The sequence below is a fragment of the Telopea speciosissima genome, chromosome 8, assembly GCF_018873765.1.
Source record: "Telopea speciosissima isolate NSW1024214 ecotype Mountain lineage chromosome 8, Tspe_v1, whole genome shotgun sequence".
Classification (NCBI taxonomy): Eukaryota; Viridiplantae; Streptophyta; class Magnoliopsida; order Proteales; family Proteaceae; genus Telopea; species Telopea speciosissima.
The window spans coordinates 45,415,784-45,437,848 of NC_057923.1; the positions used below are offsets into that span (position 1 = coordinate 45,415,784).

Consider the following 22,065-nt stretch of genomic DNA (forward strand, 5'->3'; position numbering starts at 1 on the left):
CTAGATCCCTAAATAATTGATGGGTAAGAGATGGTTGTCTAGTCGTGCAGTGTGTGCCTAGTGTGTTGGCCAATGAGAGCACGTGTAGGGAGACCTATCTGATTGAATAGGATTTTTTATTTCTTGGGGATTTAATGATTAATACATGCAGTCTTGTGTCTCAATGCAGAAACCACGGGATCATTTAGGCTCCGTTTGGTTGCAAGGGGAATTAAAGTGAAGGGCAAGAAAAATTTTCAAATCTAAAAAAGAAACTTTTGTAATCATTACCCCATATGATTGTATAAACTACTTAAATTTTTTACCATATCTAGTAAAGATACATTTTACATGTAATATTTATTTTACATTTTAAACCGAAAGGAAATGAATGCAAAGTAAATTGAAATTTGATAACCAAATATGGAATGATTTGGAGTTTAGATCTATTGTCACATGGTGTCATATGAGGGGTAATGATTAAAAAAATTCCTTTTTTAAGTATAAAAATTTCACTTCCCTTCCCTTTTAATTCCCTTTGCAACCAAACAGAGCCTTAGTGTTTTTTTTTTTCTCCTTAGTAATAATTTACACTTCTTTGGTAGCTACGTTGTACACTAAAAAAGGGGGAAAAACCCACTAAAAATCTCCATTAACAAACTCATCAAGGCTTTTGCATCCACATCGTATATTTGGAGATCAAAGGAAAGAAATCCACTAAAAATCTCCATTGAATAGTAAATTCATGTGGTCTTGCGTCTGAATGCTGAAACCATGGGATGGTTTAGTGTTTTTTATTTTTCCTTAATAATGATTTACACCTCTTTGGTAGCTACGTCGTACATTAAAAAGTAAGGGAAAAAACCCATTAAAAATCTCCATTATCAAACACATCAAGGCTTTTGCATCCACATGGTACGTTTGGAGAAGGAAACAAATCCACTAAAAATCTCCATTAGTGAACAAAACAAGGTTTTGAAAAATTGGCAACCATAAAAGGCTTATCTAGTGCATGAGGCTCCTATGACTATGAGGTCTGGGGAGGATCATAATATATTCAGTCTTACCTTCACTTTCGCAGAGAAGCTGTTTTCAGACTTGACCCTATGACCACTTGTTCACAATGGATTAACCTTTACTGTTGCATTAAGATCCGCCCTCTGCATACCCAATGAAAAACTGGCAACCATGTAATGTAATAATCGTCAATGGACTTATCCATTGGTCTAAGGATCGTGATCTTCTACTGCCAGGCAGCCATGCGGTTGGCATATAACCTCACACAAGCAAGGGCGAAATAACCGCCCCACCAACTGCCCAAGCACCTTGCCCGTGCCTGTATGAGGTCACACGGCTGCCCAGCAGCAGAGGATCCAAATTGTTGGTCCAATCCATTGGGCTTACATATGTCTAATATCTCATGATGATAAAAAGCCAAAAATGTAGTTGTGCTGTTGTTATTATGCATTCCCATTTCTCCCCGGCATCCCCCAATGTTTACTAAGTATATATCCATTTAATGTGTCAAAAATTTGAAGCTTAAGTTAAAAACAAATTAGGCAAAAAAATTACGTCTGTGTCCATAGATCAATAGACACATAAATTGACAACTTATTATAATAATAAATGAAGGGTGGCGGTGTTACACGACTTTGTACTAAAATCAGGAGACCCAAACAATAATATTGTGCGAACAGAGGAAGGAAGATTCCATTTTTTTTTCTTTTCTTCTAAACAAACGTGTGGGGTTTCATACTTTGGTGGGGAATCTTCCAACTAATATTAATAAAGAATCATGTGATGACCGCTAAGAAACCAACTTAAATAACCAACCTAATAAAATCCCCAGCTCACTCTTCTTCTTCATCTTCTTCATCTTCTTCTTTGTCTTCTTTGAATCATGTATTCACTTTTCTCTGCAAATTTCACTTCTTTCTTCTTCATATTTGTGTTCTTGTTTGGGTTATCATCAGCAAGAACACTGTCTTCTTCTTCTTCTTCTTCTTCTTGTTCATCTTCTTTTCAGATTAATAGAAGTATAGAAGAATTTGAAGGTTACACAGCAATATCAGAATTTCGGGTATTGAATAGAAGATCTTTGAAGGAATGTAATGATCCAAATCCATATATTCAAATCAATATAAGTGGAGTTGCAGCATCTGGAATTTCAAATGATCAAAATGTAACAGTTACTGTTAGTGGGGTTTTGAACCCTTCAAAATCTGATTGGGTTGCCATGATCTCACCTTCTTATTCCAGGTAACTTGAAATTACAATCAAACCCATTTTCATTTAATTTGTTCCTTTGATAATTAATTTTCTTTTCTTTTAATTCTGTTTCTGGGCACATGCAGTGTCTCAGGTTGTCCTTTGAAGGAGGCAATGTATCTTCAGACTGGAGATACTAGTAAGCTTCCTCTTCTCTGCCATTATCCTGTTAAGGTAAAACAAACCCAATTATTTAATCCTATAACACCATGCTTCTAAATTTAGATATTCTACAATTTGGTGGCCTCAACCAAACTTTCTACCATGCTTCTAAGTTTACATTGTTTACAATTTGGTGGCCTCAACCAACTTTTGGCGTACCTAGTGCACGAAGATCCCGTCACTGCGGGTCTAAGGAGAGTCATAATTTGCGCAGCCTTACAATTGCTTTTGCAGAAACATTGTTTTTAGAATCGAAGCCAAGACCATTTGATCACAATAGAACAACCTTTAGCGTTGCACCAAGGCCCGCCCTCAGCCTCAACCAAAATTTTTTTTCCCCTTATGTCATTCCTCGGCTGGAGATTTTCCTTAATTTGTTGATTTTAGTTAATAAAATTTAGTTTTGCTGCCAAAATTAAGTGAAACCTTTTTTCTTTTCATTCCTAATATATCTTTCTTTGTTGATAATAAGTTATGTTTCTTTCCCTTTCTCAACAATGGTTGTTCTTTATCTTTCTTTCAATCTTATGTCTTATTATTTCTCTGGAAAAATCTTCCCCTCTAACGAACACCAGGGACTGGTGATACCAAAGTAGAGAACATCCTTGATGACCCCTATCAAATTTGGGCCAACTATCTCAGTCATAGCATGTATAAGTCAAAGTTTAATTTTTGGACTGTTTTTTTTCAACTGTGTTCGTGTTCCACGGGTGATGTGACTAATGATCCTAATCTTGTGTCATCATTACACTCTCACCCCTTATTTATAAATTGCAATTATCCTTTTCTAAATCCTCTTTTATCATGTGTGGAAAGAAACTCGGTCTTTTATTATTCATATTATTGAACCAACTTAATTTATTTTTTAAGATAAATTACACATCACCTCCTGATTTTCAAACGAAACTTAGACCACCCTCTGGTTTTTGAAAAAACCTCAAATCAGTCCCTCTACAGTAATGGTGTTAGTCTACCGTTAGCTATTGTTGTGAAAGGACTATTCTACTTTTGTACTAAAATATTAGAATTAGATTTACAGTACTACCCTCTATGTTTGGATGTCAAGGATAGTTTACGGATTTAAATTTATTTAACTGGCTGACAGTATCAATTAACAGCATTCATATTGGGGTCAAAATCAGGGGGTGATTTGAGTTTTTTCAAAAATCAAAGGGTGATCTAAGTTTTATTTGAAAACCAGGAGGTGATGTGTAATTTATCCTATTTTTTATGCAATTATTAGGACTTTATAATGAGACGGAGACGCATCAAAACAATCAATCAATCAATCTCTCTCTCTCTCTCTCATCCCCAACCTCAAATTTTTTTTAAGGTTATCTATTTTAAATGTATTTATTGATCTAAAATCAATAAAAATTCAATAATTTTTTTAGTTAACAACATCTTTTCCCCATTCATCAAAATTTTTTTCATTGCATGAGTTTATTTATTTTTTACTCTTTTTTTTTTTGGGGGGGGGGGGGTGGGGGAGGGGGTGGAGTATAGATCTGCTACCCACATGGAGACGGGTGGGGACAGATCTGAACCCTCCATGGGGGTGTGGGACCCATGTTCCATGGAGGTGTTAAATCTGTCCCCACTTGTCCCCATGTGGATAGCTGATCTGGATTTGGGGGGTGGGGGGGGGGGGTGGGGAGAAGTGGGGTGATGTTCTAGTGCTAGTTATGTGAAAATTGAAGATCTAATTTCTTGAAGATATGAATAAGACATGAGTTTGTACCAAAAAAATAAGAATAAGACATGACTTCATGTTATATAAGAAATAATAGGTAATGAATAAGTAGATGAAGATTTCCAATTAAATGAACTGTGACTGAATTATTAGACAATACTGATGGATGTTCTTAATTTTTGTGGAACTATCTACAGGCTCAGTATGTGAGCACCGATTCAGATTATCTTGATTGCAATAAGCAAGAATGCAAGAAACACATTGGTGGCTCCTGTGTAGTGAAAACCTGTACTGCTTCATTAACATTCCATGTTGTTAACATCAGAACTGATATAGAGTTTGTGTTCTTCACCGGAGGGTTTGAAACACCTTGTATATTAAAACGAACCGGGCCAACGAATTTCGCTGAACCAAATAATCCTTTGTATGCTCATCTCGCGAGCATAGATTCGACCGGAGAATCGGTAATTAATTAATTTGGGTTTTTAATTAATTTCATGATTTCATAGCTTGCTAGAATTGGTTTACATTAATATGTTTTGAACTAATGTATGAGATTATATGTTTGTGTTTATTTCTATGACAGATGAGAGTAACATGGGTGAGTGGAGACCAAAACCCTCAACAAGTTCAATATGGAAATGGAAACAATCAAACATCACAAGTTACTACTTTCACACAAGATGATATGTGTGGTGAGTCCTTATATCACCCATGCAGTTCCTTTAACTCTCAAATATATGCTTTCCATGAAGGTGGGCCTTAGTGCAACGGTAAAGTTGCTATTTCCATTGTGACTAAGTGGTCACGAGTTCGAATTTCTGGAAACAGCCTCCCCCTGAAGAGGGGATAAAACTGTGTACATTATGATCACCCTCTCCAAATCCCACAACGGCGAGAGCCTCGCATTGAGTACACCCTTTTACATATACTTTTCATAATATATATAAGTCACATAGTTTAATCTATTAAATTCTGGTTATGTGACCGTGAGGTCTTTAGTTAACTACTCTTGCAAACAAATAGGGTTGTGTCTACATCATAGTTACCTAACTATCTTAGATATATACAAGTTACACTCTTTATAATATTACAAACCAAGTTGACGCATTGACAAATTATACATGAACCCAAATGTGGCCAAAAAAAAAAAAAAAAAAAAAATCTTATATCCATGATTAAAATATTCTGTGAATTGCTAACCATAAAAATGGAATCAAACGAAAGTTAAGTAAAACATAGTTCAAATCAATTTTCCTAATTGAAAAGACCTCTTAACTCAAAACATTTATAATGAACCGTAGAAGTGAACTAAAAGTCTTTCTTATGATATAAGCAATATTCTATTTGCTTTATGGGTTTTTGACTTATATGTTATCCATTTCATGATGACCAGCCGCCATCATCGAATTCGGATACACCACGCCATCATCTACCTAAGTCATAGTTTCACACACACACCACGTAAGTCGGGCTATAGGGTCAATAAATCCAACATTCCAACCCAACAAGCTAAACTCTGTTTCTTAACCTTAACCGACTCATTCCCCACGTTTGGAAGCTTTTTCAATCCTATTCCCACTAGTGTTGTTTGGTACAAGTACCTTGGTTTTTTGGGAAGGTGTCCGGTGTTTGGCCGATTAATTTCCTTAGAGCACTTGCATGATCTTGCAACACACACGAATCGGGAGATACTAGAACCCCCATTTTCACCGGGGAGTTTTCTCTTAGGCGGGTGGCCCCAAGGGAGGAGGCGGAGTTGAACTCAGGACCTTTAGCTTCCTTAGGTCTCCTCCCTTGCCGATTGCGCTGCCTTTTGGGGTTATGGTTCAAGTCCTTTGTTCTTACCGTTACCCTCTATTGTATTGAGCTGTCCAATGGTTGGTTCGGTCTGATTTTTTGAGCGGTTTTTTGGTTTTATGAATATATTGGGTCAGATAAAAATCAGACCAATAAAATGTTTGATTGGTTATGATTTGGATTTGGTTCGATCGTTTTGTTCCGTTTTTATTGTTTTTTTAAGTCCCTTTTCGGTCTATTAACTAACTGGTCTGGGTTTTTTCATACTGAATTTTACGGAGCCTTTTTTACCCTATTTCACTCGGACGGGTCAGAGATGAATGCAGGATTGATTGAAGACCTCGTCAAAACCGAGGAATTGGATCTTTTCTTGTTTTGATCGATTGATTTCGGTGTATTCGAATCGGTCCCCCCTATCATGTTATGAATCTGGTCCATTGCCAACCCTAGTCTTGACTTATGAACTATGTTCTTAGTTAGCTTAATTGATATATAATTTGGCACCAATTCTTATTTCACTTCTTGCTTAAATGACCCTTGCAATTGCAATGCTTTCTTCTTCCTCCCAAGTGATTGACCCCACAAATCGTTTTCAAGTTCAGAGTGATCGATCTGATCAATTTTAACCATCTTTATTTGATCTTCTTAATATATAAAGAATGGACTAAGTTTCTCTCCATCCATAAAGTACGGTTCACCCCATCATCCTAGGATTCACAAACCTCTCCTAGGGTTTCAATATGTTTCAAAATACTTCTTGATACCCTTTCTTACACTCTGCAGCCACACGGTGAAAGGGATCCATGGTTTGTAATTTTGGTATCAATATTGGTATCGGATCGGGATTGCTCAAAAATGAGCCAAATATGACATTTTTGCTTTACCTTTTTACCCTTGGCCATACATGTGGATCAGATCGGTCTCAGCCGATATCGATCCGACCTGACCAAAATCGACTGATTCAATCCAAGATTACGAACTATAATGGGATCCCATTCACCGTAGGTGAAGGGAAACTCAGTCCTTTTTTTTTTTTTTAGATAAAATTATCAAATTAATATTTAGTAATTGCTTTAGAAGCATTCTTTTACCAATATTTCAAGTAATCAAAATTACTGATTGATACCATCAATAGTCAGTAGCTGTGAATAGAAAGTGAAAAAGTAGTTTACATTTTTCATTCATTTTTTTTAATTGGGTGTTTGAGTCTTTAAGGTGATCATAACTCATAAGGAATTGAATATAATGACACTGATTATTGTTTAATCCAAAATTGATAATTTTATAGGGTCCAACATTACAAGCCCGGCCAAGGATTTTGGATGGCATGACCCTGGTTACATTCATACTGCAGTCATGACTGGACTTCTCCCTTCAACAACTTACTCTTACAGATATGGAAGGTAACAAAAATGTAAACAATTATGAAGATATGGAGAGAAAGATAACTTGGGCTGTCCTTATTTTAAAAGCCCAATCAAGCCCAAGTTTGTATGTTTATTGGGCTATTCTTATTGAAGCAAAATCAGGCCCAACCCAATTTACATGGGCTGGGCTATAGTTAACCACAACTTTTTTTGAAGGGAAAGGGCACAAAGTGAAGACAGGAGAGTCGAACCCATCATTTCCTAGGAGTCTACACTCTACCGGTAGCACGCACGGACGCATGCATTTACACACACACATCACATCACACACACACAGGCCAAAGGGTTGTATTTCTAATGAATGAACAAATTGTGTACTAAAATTAAATTCTATTTTCTCCATCTAATGAATTGAATTAACCAAAAAAACAAAAAAACCTTATTCTCTCTCTGCAGTGATTCAGTGGGTTGGAGTGATCAAATTCAATTTCAAACCCCACCAGCAGGAGGATCAACTGAGCTCAAATTCCTTGCATTTGGGGACATGGGGAAAGCTCCTCGTGATGCATCTGTTGAGCACTATATTCAGGTGATTTTCATTCTGTCTTTATATTCTAAAAGTGATGGAGAGATCTTAATACATATATATATTTATTGTGAAAAGATAAAACATAATCAAAGTTTTGTGTGTATTGAAATAAATATAGCCAGGATCAATATCAGTGACAGATGCTATGGCCCAAGAAGTTGCATCAGGCAAAGTAGATTCCATTTTCCACATTGGAGACATCAGTTATGCTACAGGTTTCTTAGTAGAATGGGATTTTTTCCTTCACCAAATTGGATCTATGGCATCTCATGTTTCTTACATGACTGCAATTGGAAACCATGAGAGAGATTATATAGATTCTGGATCAGTTTACATATTATCTGACTCAGGTGGAGAATGTGGTGTCCCTTATGAGACTTATTTTCCTATGCCTACTATTTCTAAGGATAAGCCATGGTATTCTATAGAGCAAGGACCTGTTCATTTCACTGTCATCTCTACTGAGCATGATTGGAACCCTAACTCTGAACAGGTAATTAATTCTTCTATTAATTAAGATTATTTATCTCTTTCTTCCATTCTTCTTTAATTAATCATATTTTAACAAAAATAATATCTGTTTTAATTATATAGTACCAATGGATGGAAAGTGATATGGGTTCGGTTGATCGATCAAGAACACCTTGGTTAATTTTTACAGGGTAAATATCTATTACAACCTCCTTTATTATTTTTCTTAATTCATTTTCTTATTACTCAATCAAAATTGTAAATAATTAATCACTCCCTCTCATGTGTAGCTTTAGGATATACATCTTAGGACCACCCGTCCGATGAATAAATTCCCACCATCCTAGGGTTGGCAAACCCCTCCTAGGTTTAGGTTGAACTATTTTCCTCAAAATTTCTCCATGTCATCTGAAACCCAACCCTTGGTGAATGGATTTGCGCATGGTCCTACATCTTAATTATGAAGGAGAAGAAATAGATCTAGCTTTGATATCATGTTAAATAAAATGGGTTGCCCTCGAAATACCATTATGGGGTCCAATCCAAAAACTTAAGCTATTATGAGTTAGAGATACATACTATAATAGTATATGAAGACACATCTATGATCCATTAATTCGCAACATCTCAACCCTTGTCTTAGGAGTTGATTTTTTTTTTTAATTTTTTTGTAGAAACAAACTATTTATAATCGAACCCATTTAGTTGAGATAAAACTGTATTATTGCTGTAGAAATAAACTATTAATAAAAATAGCAATAAATACAAAAAAGTGCATGATAGCTGCTCTCTACTGTCTAGCCTACTATACTATCAGAAAAAAAAAACTTAAAACATCTATAACTGAAGAGCTAAATTAAGCTATTATTGCCCATAGTTGGATGGTTAAGGAGTTCCATCAATTCTTACTTTTCGACGCCACAGAAAAAGCCGTATATGCAAAAATGGCCAAACCGACCAAGCCGGCCAAGCCAATCAAAATACCTATTTTAATATCATCATCATCATCAACAACCTGTGTCTTCGTTTGCTTCACTTTCTTCCTCGACTTTTGTGCTTTATTATTCTCCATACATGGTTCCTTAAGTGTCTCTCTTTTCTTCAAACGGCCCTTACCGGCGAAATAATCTTCAAGATTGGCTATTCTACGTTCCAGATTTATTTTTCTTGAGTGAAGTTCATCCCTCGAAAAACTCGTGATGCTCTTATCTATACGTTCCTCTAATTCTTTAACTTCTCTTTAGAATTAGAGATGATCGTCTCCAGTGCACTCCAAGGAATTGGTCTTCATCGACTGATTTAAACAAATCATCCAATATCATATCGTCCATGGCTGCCTACAAAATATGAAGAAGCAGAAAGAAGCTAAATAGAAATTTGCAATTTGCAATTTGCAATGAGATAAATAATGAAAGAAATCCAACTTATATATATAATAACTTAAAAAGAGTTTAGTTATATATAGATAAGGATACGATCTCAACTCTCACACTTTTTTTTTTATGGGATTGCTTGGGGAACACGTCTGGGTATTTATCCAGGGGTAGAGACGTCATTTTCCTATTCATTATTATATGTCTAAGTTTCCTTTCCTCCATCATACGGTGAATGGTACAGTCACCATCCTAGGTTTTAATATTTTTCCCAAAATACCCTCCGATACCGTCTGTGTGCATCTGAACCTACCTAGGTGAATGGATTCTCATCGTTAGAACTAATTAGAAACCAAGTTGTTTATTAAAGATAACAATTGAGAAAGTGTTTAGATATAGTAGGAACCCGGCGAGAGAAGAGAAGTGAATACGGTTAGGGTAACCCATTGCACACCGACTGCTAGAGTCCAAGTTACAAGAAAGATTAGGATAGAGATGATTAAGAGAGAATATGATAGAGAGGAGAGGTTCTTATCCTAATAACTTACAAGAGATCACGCAACACCAACGAGATAGGATGTATGAGAGATTATGTTTATAAAAATTTGTATAATTAGAAAACCTGATAAATATAGTTTTAAGGAAAGAGAACGAGAGAGCAGAGAATTTTTATCTTCTTAATTACACTGCCCGTATTTGACCTCAAGTACATCTAATAGAGGGAGGTGGACCCTACATAGATCCCATCTCAAGCAGTGTGTTCAGGCAGGTGGTAGGATAGTAATTTCTACCTCTTCTGTTAAATATACTTGATGTCAAGTACGGGCAGTGTAATTGAGAGGATAAAGATCCGAGAGTAGAGCATGTCGCCGCTGCACCGAGACACAAGGGTACACGAAATGACCGCCGCATCCCTTGTTAGTCATTTTCAACTTTTCGAGGGTATGTCAACCATCATTACGCACACCACTGTGTCTGGGTGTAGGGATGGGGTGCGCTACGTGATCGGATGACATTCTTTCTCACATATTTTTATTTTAGACATTAGAGGGAATCATCTATCTTTCAAGATTCGAGATGACTTGTATCAACAAGAATGGTGGCAGCAACAATAAACCTTAATTTTACATTCTCTGGACAAAAAAGAAATTATAATTTTCTGTATCTTATCATTTGATTAATAATATTTAATTGATTTAATTTTAATCACTATTATCTTGTTTTTTTTTTTTAAATTTATTTATGTCAAATTAATTACTTCTTGCATTGAGATATTGTCTATTGAAACATTTCTTAATGCAGACACAGGCCAATGTATTCTACTTTAGCAGCAGTAGCAACAAGTGTAGATTCAACATTTGTAGAAAAAGTAGAGCCTTTACTAATGGATTATAAGGTAAGAAAAATTTCAGAATATTGAGATTAAAGGGTGGAATTTTAAGATCAATTAATTTGTTGACTAATTTTAATTTTAAATCAACATTAATCATGATTTTTAGGGATTCATATATTTAAAAATGGGACACTAATTTGTGATTAAATATATGAAACAGGTGGATCTAGTTCTTTGGGGTCATGTCCATAACTATGAAAGAACGTGTGCTGTTTATCAGAACAATTGCATTGCTATGCCTACAAAAGATGGAAATGGGACTGACACATATAATGGTACAAATTACACAGCTCCAGTTCATGTAGTCATTGGAATGGCAGGATTCTCATTGGATCAGTTTCCTAGCGATGTAAGTAGTAATTAGTTTTTGTCTCCTCTTCACCCAACCTGTTTAGTTATGCTAATTAAACCGGTTCGGCCCGGTTTATTCATCGTCTTTGATTCCATTATTTGATAGAGCATTGGGAGATTATTAGTGGGATATATAAATTATGAGGGCCTTCATTATTTCTAATTACTAATATTAATACTGATTTTATGTGTTGTTTGCTTTGGACAGACTATCACTGCTAGTTGGAGTTTAGTAAGGATTGCTGAATTTGGATATGCAAGATTTCATGCTACAGAGGAAGAATTGAAGGCTGAGGTTAGTAGATCAGTGAAACCAAAATCAAACCTCTCTCTCTTTTATAAGTAGGGAAGAAATTCATCAACCAAAACAAAAGGAACAAACCAAGTTTCTTCATTACTAAATCCTATCTCTGAGAGCTTAGTTTCAGCCACTCACAATATTCCACCCTCTATGCAAAGCTACATTCTAATAGAGCTAAAAATAGCATAATCAAAAGATCAACCAGATCTTCTTTAAAACTACCATCTTAATAAATATAATTAATATGCCTTAGATACCTGAGACACGATTACAAGAAAGGCACAATCCCTGATAGGGGTGAAACAGGGCCAGGTTGGGCCGGGTTTTTTAAAACCCCAGCCCAACCCTAAGTCCTCTTAACTCAGTCCAAGCCCAACCAGGCCCTAGGTCGGGTTGAGATATGTCAGCCCAGGCCCAACCCTACCGGGCTCAGTCCAACCCAATCTGGCCCTGATTTACCCTGATTGGTTTGGCTAGGACGAGTTGGCTCTGATTGACCCTATTTTTACGACCCTAATTGATCCTTCTTTTTTTGCATTTGCATCGTCCTATGCATTAAAAAAATGAGAAACAAGTGATTGGGTATTGAATTTTTTCATACTCTTGACTTTTAGATTTTTCTTTGGGTCAAAAACTTAGTCCAATCTTAAAATTATAATATATAAACACTAAATTGTAAAACATAATCTAACATAGGACCAGGCTCAGCCCGAGGTCTCAACCCTGGCCCAGGCCCAGTTCAGGCTCAGGACGGACTCGGGCTGAGTTACCTGGTTCTTGTCTTCATTGTATTTATGACTAGGAAGGTTAAGCATCTTTCTGTTATGAAATAGTGATATAGGTTGACCCTCGTGTATAGATCTCTCACTATCAATACAAGAATAAAGTTTTTTGTTTATGTTGATTGGTTGAACCATCCATCTTCATATTAAAACCGAATATGACCTCAAAAAGATACTAAATTTTCTTACGTGTTTTTTCTTCTGCTGATGAAGTAAACTAAAGTTCAAATGAATCATTCCTGCTAAATCAAATCATCTATTGAGATCACACAGCATTAATAGACTTATTTTATTTATTTTATGTACATTGTTTCTTCGTCAAAATAGACTGACTTTATTTATTTATTTTTTTTGTCTCTTGTCGTCTTTAGTTTGTGAGTGCAAACACCACGATGGTTGAGGATAGTTTTCGCATCATCAAAAGGTAGGACAAATATATGAGAGAGAGAGAGAGAGAGAGAGAGAGAGAGAGAGTGTGTGTGTTGATATCATTTTCCTGATGTAATAAATTTCAAATATTCATTCTCTTGATGTAATAAATTTTGTACAGTTATATTTATAATTACTGGAAATTTACGTCTATAATCCCTGTGTTTTCAAACAATTATGTCTACCACTCCTAGTATTTTATCTATTTCTTATACCTCCCTTGTATTTTGAAAGATTCTTACAAATATATCTCTACCGTTAGATGGGAACAGTAAGTAAGTGATGTCATCGCATAAATATTAACTAAATACCCATAATACCCTTAATAAAAATATTTTTACATATTTACCCTCATTTGTTTGAAACAACATCCTCTAAAAAGGGAAAGCCGAACACATGACCCTTTTACCCCATTTTTCTTCTTCCTCCTCCTGCAACTCCACCCCCACCCTATTGCCGCACAACCCAACTCCCGAAGTTTGAACCAGAACCATCTCCTTCTCCCTCTTCTTCGCGAAATACGAAAGCATAGACAAATTCCCCAGCAAACCAGTCAACATGCCCTGCATTCGAGAAAACCCACTATCAAAAAATCCCCTTGACTTTCTAGGGTGAAAATATTGCCTCAACTACGATCCACAGCCAAGGTGGAGGCCGATTAGATGTTCAATTGCAACCGTTAATGATGATGAAGTTGCCATAGCTTTGTTGATGAAAGAGATCTCGCCGTTTCTGAATATGAATAGGTTTTCCGGAGGAATTTCAATTCATTGGATGGTTGTTGTTGGTTGTTGCTTCCACTTCCACTACCCCAACATAGTGAAAACCCAGCCATTGCTTCCACTCTGAAGCTAAGGCAAACTTCAATTGAGACTGAAAATTCCATAGCAGAAGCTTACCTGAGTTGCACTGCTTTCTAGAAATTTCTCTTTATTAGTTTAGATCAGATGCTCGTGCCTACGATATGGCTGTTTTCTATTTGTGGAGACCTTCTATTTGTCTCAATTTCCCAGAATTCTTAGTTGTAGAGGATAAGTGTTTTAAGTTTCAGAGAATCAAACCACAAGAAGAACACACGAAGGTTTAACGAGGTTCGGCCATGGATGCCTACGTCCTCGGATCAGAACTCCCAAATCTTTTCTTATATCTTCGTTGGGAAAAAGAATACAGATAAATAGAAGAGAATGAAAGAGAGTTGCCAAGAAAGAATACACAATAGAAGGCAACAAATATTCTACACAATATTGACCGTATCTCCTTCCAAGAATAGGAAATCCGGATCAATCTTTCTAATACTCCCCCTCAAGTTGGGACGAAGACATCGTCAGAGGTCAACTTGTTCACCATGACTTGGAACAATCCTTTGGGTAGAGCCTTAGTAAAGATATCTGCTAACTGATCTTCACTACGAACATATGGTATCTCAATTGTTTTATCTTGGACCTTTTCACGCACAAAGTGGCAATCTATTTCTATGTGCTTAGTTCTTTCATGAAAGACGGGGTTTGAGGCGATATGAGTGGCTGCTTGATTGTCACAAAACAGCTTTGTAGGCTTGGACACAGCCTCGCACCCCAATTCTTGTAAGAGCAATCGAAGCCACACAATTTCACTAGTGGCAGAGGCCATGGCCCAGTATTCTGCTTCTGCACTTGAGCGAGCCACCACATTTTGTTTTTTACTCTTCCAAGTAACAATATTACCACCAACAAAGGTACAGAATCCAGTGGTAGATTTTCTGTCCTCAGGGCTCCTAGCCCAATCTGCATCAGTGTACCCAACGATCTGGGTGTGCCCATTGTTCTTCATCAAGATCCCTCTTCCTGGAGAGGTTTTCAAATAGCGAAGTAGGTGATCAACAACCTCCATGTGACCCTGAGTGGGAGCCTGCATGAACTGACTCACATAACTAATGGCATAGGCGATGTCAGGTCTAGTGATGGTTAAGTAAATCAGACGCCCTACCAATCGTTGATATTGCCCAGAATCACTCAAAAGAGTATTATTAGTGTTAAACTTGTCACTGTAGTTCATAAGCACACTAGCAGGTTTAGCTCCAATTTTTCCAGTCTCTTTCAACAGATCCAAAGTATATTTTCATTGTGACAGCAACAGGCCTTTGTGTGAGCTAGCCACTTCAATGCCCAAGAAATATCTCAGTTTACCGAGATCTTTGAAATCAAACTCTTGACTCAAATGCTGTTTGAGAGCTTCAACTTCAAACTGATTACTATCAGTAATGACAAGGTCATCAACATAAACCAGAACGAAAACAATACCTTTGTCATTGTTCTTAACAAACATTGAGGAATCAGATTCACCTCTTTGAAAACCAAATTGGATGAGAGTAGTACTGAGCCTACCATACCAAGCACGTGGGGACCGTTGAAGTCCGTATATGGCCTTTCTGAGCTTGCAAACCATCCCATCCCCATTTTGTAATGCATGGCCTGGAGGGAGATCCATATAAACCTCCTCTTCAAGGTCTCCATGTAGGAATGCATTTTTTACGTCCATTTGGAACAAAGACCATCCGCTATTCATAGCCACAGACATGAGTACCCGCACAGTATTCATTTTCACAACTGGGGCAAACGTTTCCTTATAATCGACACCATAGGTTTGAGTGTACCCTTTGGCAATGAGATGACCTTTATACCTCTCAATCGATCCATCACTGCTATATTTGATCTTATAGATCCAACGACAACCAACTGTACGCTTGCTAGCAGGTAAATTAACCACTTCCCAAGTGTGATTCCGATCAAGGGCTTGGAGTTCGTCCTTCATGGCATTCATCCACACACGATGGTTGCTTGCTTCTGCAAAATTGTTGGGCTCTTTATGTCTCTCAATAGCAGACAAGAAACTCCAAAATTTTGGAGAGATTCTGTCATATCCAACACAATCTTGGATGGGATGTTGAACCGTATGATAAGTGGCAAAATCCCGAAGCTGAGTTGAAGGATTAGGAACCCGGTTAGACTTGCAAACAGGAACCATGGTGGAACCCGCAGGAACAAAAATTTCAGGAACTTCGGGCACAGGCACAGTCTCTGTCTCAGCTACAGGTGTGGGTTCAGCCATGTTTTCGTTGCCGGTGGTAGGTTCATCATCCCCAACATTATTATCACCATCATTATTCAAACTGTCACCCTGACTTTCATCAGTAGGTAACGGGGCAGGAGTAAATTCAACAGAGAAATCACTGTAGTACTCCCCCTGAATTTGAGTCCTGTCAGGAAAAAACATATGAGCTTCATCGAAAATAACATCACGAGAGATGTAAAGACGTTGGGAACTGGGTTCATAACACTTGTAGCCTTTTTTAACAGAAGAGCAACCCACAAACACACACTTGCGTGCCCTGGGATCAAGCTTACTACTGGTTTGAGAATGGACATAACAAATGCAGCCAAAAACCCTCAAGTGAGAGAAACTAAACTTCTGACCATGAAGGACCTCCATAGGAGTCTTATAACCGATCACCTTACTTGGAAGGCGATTAATAAGGTAGCAGCTTGTAAGAACTGCATTAGCCCAATAGGACTTGGGTAAATGGCCAGAAAACATCAAAGCTTGGGTTACTTCAAGGAGGTGCCGATTTTTACGTTCTGCAACTCCATTCTGTTGAGGAGTGCCTACACAAGATGTCTGATGAACAATACCCAAGCTATGCAGAAAGGATTGAAAACGGTGATTGGTGTATTCAGTCCCATTATCAGTCCGTAAAATCTTGATGCAAGTATTAAATTGGTTGCGAATCATGGTGCAAAAAATTTGAAACACATGAAGAACCTCATTCTTCGACTTAAGCAAATACATCCAAGTAGAACGAGATTTGTCTTCAATAAAAGTAATAAAATATTTGTAACCATTTCTAGAATCAATAGGAACACTCCCCCAAACGTCAGAATGAACTAAACCAAATAACTCACTTGATGACCAATTACTGTGAGAAAAAGGAAGTCTATGCTGTTTAGCAAAATGGCAAGGATCACAAGTACTAGAATCATGATTCCAAGACATATCAAGAGTATGTAAAATCTGGTCAGATGGGTGACCCAAGCGCAAGTGCCACAACTGAGAAGCTTCCGCTGTACTTTTCTTTGCAACAAAGGCACCTTCACAGAGATTTATAGTATAGAGACCATTCTGAAGTTGACCTTCACCAATCATCTTCCTAGTGACGCGATCCTGAAATACCCCCTTTTGAGGAGAAAAAATAACATTGCAATTCCACTCTTTAGTGCACTTGCTTACAGATAGCAAATTTGAAGATAAATCAGGAACAAGTAAGGCATCAGAATTTTTTGAAAAAATTTTAAGTTGCCCAACACCATGAGTAGGAACCTGTACTCCGTTAGAAACAGTAATTGGTGGATAAGAAGTACTAATATTAGTGTTAAGCAACAGGTGTGAGGAACCACACATGTGATCAGTAGCACCAGAATCAACAATGAAACCATTTTTAGAAAGTGCAGATAAGGCATGAATATTACCAGATGTCTTGACCATATTTCCTGATTTAGTGGCAGAACTGACAGTGCCAGAGGAAGTCGTCCCATGTGCCTGAAGCAGTTGTTGGAATTGATGAGCTAATGTTTCAAGTTTTGATTGGAAATCGGTGGAATTTGCCTGGGCTGCCACTTTAGACTCTTGGTTCTTATCTTTGCTTTGGCGAAGTTGGGGATGGAGTGACCAACACCTATCCTTGGTGTGGCCATCACGATCACAATGATCACAATGAAACCGAATGTGACCTTTCCCTTTTCCTTTGCCAGATCTAATGTTTTTGTCACTTTGCTGCTTGTTAGATGTAACATTATGAGCCGAGTTTTCAGAAGAATCTTTTTCAACAATGGACTCAGATTTCATAACCCGGTGCCTAATTTCTTCTCTTTGGATTATGGAACACACAGAGGCAAAAGAAGCCAAAGTAGTGTTCATGAGAACTTGACGCTTAAGGTCCTCATACTCAGGTTTAACACTGGCTAACAACTGAAAAATTCTGTAATGTTCTTCACGTTTAACACAATCAGCAATAATCTGAGTAGTAGGCCTATATTGACGAAGTTCATCCCACTTTTTCTTTAGGTTCCCAAGGTGTCCAGTGAAAGATTGATTGGGACCTTGCTTGGATCGAGCAAGTTCCTGCTGCAACTCAAAGATGAGAGAAGCATTGTTTGCTTGGCCATACATTTCATTCAATGATTCCCATAAATTCTGGGCAGTATCCGAATATGCAAAAATCTCATAGACTTGTGACTCCATTGAATTAAAAATCCAGGTCATGACCGAATGGTCATTGGTTTGCCAATCAGAAAATTTGGGATACTCCTTAGGAGGGGCTTTAATCTGGCCATTAATATGGCCGAGTTTGGATCTGCCTCCAAGGGTAATGGTCACGGCTCTAGACCAAGGAAGGAAATTCCTCCCATTCAACACCATAGAAATAAGACGCTGGCTGTTTGTTTCTTGCGCCACAGCCTTGGTGGAACCAATGCCAATCCTGGTATCTTTACCACGAGTGTTTTCTTTCTCAGATTCACCATCAGACATGGTGACAAAAAGGAAAGCAAAAGATCAAAGATAAAGATAAGAAGAAGCTTATCTGTAGAAGAGAACGCTCAGCAGGCCAGACAATATGTCAACAGCAATCACCTCAACCAATCCTGCGATCACCCAGCAGCACCTTCGAATGAGAGAAAGGCCATCAAGGAGCGAAACAGCAAATGAACAGGCCGAGATTACACCCGCTCTGATACCATGTTTTAAGTTTCAGAGAATCAAACCACAAGAAAAACACAAGAAGGTTTAACGAGGTTCGGCCATGGTTGCCTACGTCCTCGGATCAGAACTCCCAAATCTTTTCTTATATCTTCGTTGGGAAAAAGAATACAGATAAATAGAAGAGAATGAAAGAGAGTTACCAAGAAAGAATACACAATAGAAGGCAACAAATATTCTACACAATATTGACCGTATCTCCTTCCAAGAATAGGAAATCAGGATCAATCTTTCCAATAATAAGCTTCATGACATGTTTGCTGCATCGTTAAGGAAGAAAACAACAAAGGTTGGGGTTAGAGTCGACGCCCTTGAGACTGGCTCGATTGGTTCCCAATTGAATTCTTGCAAGAAATTGTCAAACAAGAAGCTTGACCTGACTTGAACCAAAAACCAAATCCTGAGAGCTCTGATGAGGATTGAAGAGTAGTCCAGCCCTTTTTTGAAACCTCTGTTTCTATATTTTCTTTGTTAATAAGATGTATCTAGTTTCAGAATACTGTACTGGATATGAAAGAAAGAATAAGTTCCAATAGGAAGAAACAACTTCAATCCTCTGCACTCCATAGCTTTTCAAATCAGTTTTAAGGATTTTCTATTTTTCTTTTTTGTTTTTATGGGAATTCTTTTAATCTTTTCTCTTCTTTCGGCTCTTGTGCTAACAACTCCAACAATCATTGTATTTTTAAGGAGGGGTGGATGGAACAAAGAGGAGAGGAGAAGAGAAAAATAGAAGAAGAGAGGAAGTCCTTGGAGATGCTTGCAACGTCCACTGGAGCAGCAGGTGGTTGCCGGTGCAATAATGGAAGGTCGTCGTAACAAGGGTGGGGTGGGGTCAATTCTACTCTACTTCCGCTTGCCCCTACTGCTGTGTACACACACAAGGAAGGCAAAATGTACCGCCTTACCCCTACCCGAGAGCCTTGCCCAAGCAGGGGTAAGGCGGTACTTTCTATCACGCTCGTGTGTGGGGGCACACGACAATACCAGGCAGGCCGAAGTAGAGGAGTCGGAGCCGGGGTGGGATGGGGGTGGGGTGGGTTTATTTATAGGGAAAATTCCACGGACACCTCCTATAAGTATCCAATCTGTCATGGACTTACCAAACTTGGTCAAAATGGCAACCTTCCCCCTGACGTTAAGCACCTTTAGTAGCTAAAGGTGAAATATCCATTTTACCCCTTAGTTGTTTAAATAAAAAATTTGTCATTTCATCATCACTTGCTTCGCCTCCGGCTCCGGCGACCATCACCTTCTCTGGAGAGTCGACGGAAAGCTCAGGGCTTCCATCCGGCTGTGAAACGTGACGCAGCAACTCCGAGTTCTCACTCTATGATGGCCCCTTCCTCTCCTGTTTGAGTCGACTCAACCTCTCTTCATCCCCTTCCTCCGATTCCAAGGTCTGATCTGGGACAGCCTGGCTACGGTGGCATTAACTTTGATACCTATGAAGATATTTTGATGGAGACTAGTGGGGATTATATGGGACCATGGAGTTCTCTGTTTTTCTTCTTTCTCCGATATTTATTTCCTCTGTTCTCACTTTCCCTTACTTCCACCTGCTAGATTTTTGGATCCAAAACGAAGTAAGATCCGCTGCAACAACAAAATGGAAGTTGATTTGGTAGCTCAGAAGTTATTTTGTGGAGCTCTTATCAGACTTCTTGCTTTGAATTGCTTCGCAACATTCATGTCCTCTGAATCAACCAAGCTCGTGAGTTCTGAAGGTATATACTGTACAAAGAAATTTTGATTTCTTTCCTTCTTTAACTGAACTTATATCTATATACTTGCTTAGTTACTTTTTTTTTCTTTCTCAAATAATTGTTCAAATTTGAAGCAGTGGAAGCTCTGGGAAAGATTACGAAGCGATTGGGGAAGAAAGATTGGGATTTTAGTGTGGATCCTTACAGTGGAAAAGGATTATCTTCAAGACTAAGATTAGATAACTCTTTAACAATGCCTGCCCTTACTCGAAGTTCGTCCATTTAACTACAAACCATGCGATTCTTGAAGCAACCAAGTCAGCGATTTCAGATACACATCATAGATTTCTCACTATACAACTTCACAGTTCTAGCGTCTTCTTCCTTCAGCCTAGCGATGGTGAAAACGATGGATGTGTTTTGTTTTTAGGGTAAATGGGGGTATTAGCCTTAAGGGGTATTATGGTAAGTTTAGTCCTTCTAAGGGTAATTTGGTCATTATGAAAAAACTAACAGCAACTTAACCGCAAAGTGGACTAAGTTCAAATATAATCATAAAATAAGGGTAGTTTGTGATATTTTTTTCAAGTTTGGTAAGTCCGTGACATATTGAATTATTATAGGGGGTGTCTGTGAAATTTTCCCTTATTTATATATAAGAAAGGGCAAAATTGTCATTTTCTTCTAAAATGAACAGAGTTAGTACTCAGGGGTATAAACATAATTTTGAAATCCCAAGGGTGCTAGATGCAATTGTTTGAAAATACAGGGGTGGTAGACGTAAATTTCACTATAATTAATTAAAGTCCCTTAATTAAAATATAAGGTAAACGTTTTCATGTACGGCGGTGTATGTGCATGATTGACATTAAATCCAATCAAATTAGCATAAATTTCCATCCGAAATGACATAAACACTCCTACCCCCTATTTGATAAAGTCGATGGAAGAATCTCCCGTGTACGAATATCTTTCCAAAAATATAATAAACCCACAATAATCCCTTGTCTTCTAAGGACATTGAGGTACTCATTTAATTTGACTCTTTGATCAACAACTATACTGTATCACTCTCACAATTTCGTCAAGTAATTTTGTTGCTTGTAAATTAGCTAGATTTGTTGGCTTTTTTATCTTTCCGGGTAGGGTTTTCTTCCTCGTCTCTATGTACAATTAAGTATAATGTGCTTCACTATTTGCCACATGGTGGTACATGAGTTTGTCCATGTGAGTATGTGACAGAGGAATAATCAAACATCTCATTAGTACAATATCAGTTTAAAATGAGTATAGGAAGTTATAGCCATTTTGTATTTTATATTCATCTCCATTAGAATTTGAATCAGAATTTGAGCAACTTTCCTTGCTTGCTTTGGACAAAAAGTTTGTCAATGAGACATATGTGTGATCATCTATCATATGGACTAACCAATGTACTGCCAAGTGGCAAATAGTGAAGCATTATACTTCATTAGGCATAGTCAAACCTAGTACCCTTCCGGTTATTATGTACCATTATTTTACATGGTTTTAGGTATCGGGATCAGATCGATTGTATTAGTCATATCAGCCAATCCATAGCAATAATGTATCAGTGGTATCAAAATAGGG

At 37.7% G+C, this 22,065-nt stretch overlaps 1 protein-coding gene across 1 annotated transcript; it reads left to right on the forward strand.

Annotated features, from left to right (window-relative positions):
* Positions 1 to 1,874: 1,874 nt before the first annotated feature.
* On the forward strand, positions 1,875 to 13,094 carry LOC122670606 (probable inactive purple acid phosphatase 27). Its single transcript, XM_043867546.1, has 12 exons — positions 1,875 to 2,238; positions 2,334 to 2,421; positions 4,300 to 4,566; positions 4,689 to 4,797; positions 7,191 to 7,305; positions 7,726 to 7,858; positions 7,977 to 8,351; positions 8,453 to 8,520; positions 11,005 to 11,098; positions 11,256 to 11,444; positions 11,655 to 11,741; positions 12,901 to 13,094. The coding sequence occupies exons 1-12, from the start codon at positions 1,880 to 1,882 to the stop codon at positions 12,955 to 12,957; spliced, it is 1,941 nt and encodes a 646-aa protein (XP_043723481.1). The 5' UTR covers positions 1,875 to 1,879; the 3' UTR covers positions 12,958 to 13,094.
* The last annotated feature ends 8,971 nt before the right edge of the window (positions 13,095 to 22,065 follow it).

Excerpts from the sequence above, each read along its gene's own strand:
- LOC122670606 (XM_043867546.1), top strand. The coding sequence starts at position 1,880 with ATGTATTCACTTTTCTCTGCAAATTTCACTTCTTTCTTCTTCATATTT. Across the intron at positions 7,306-7,725 it reads TACTCTTACAGATATGGAAG|TGATTCAGTGGGTTGGAGTG; the intron begins GTAACAAAAATG and ends CTCTCTCTGCAG. Across the intron at positions 11,099-11,255 it reads CTTTACTAATGGATTATAAG|GTGGATCTAGTTCTTTGGGG; the intron begins GTAAGAAAAATT and ends TATATGAAACAG.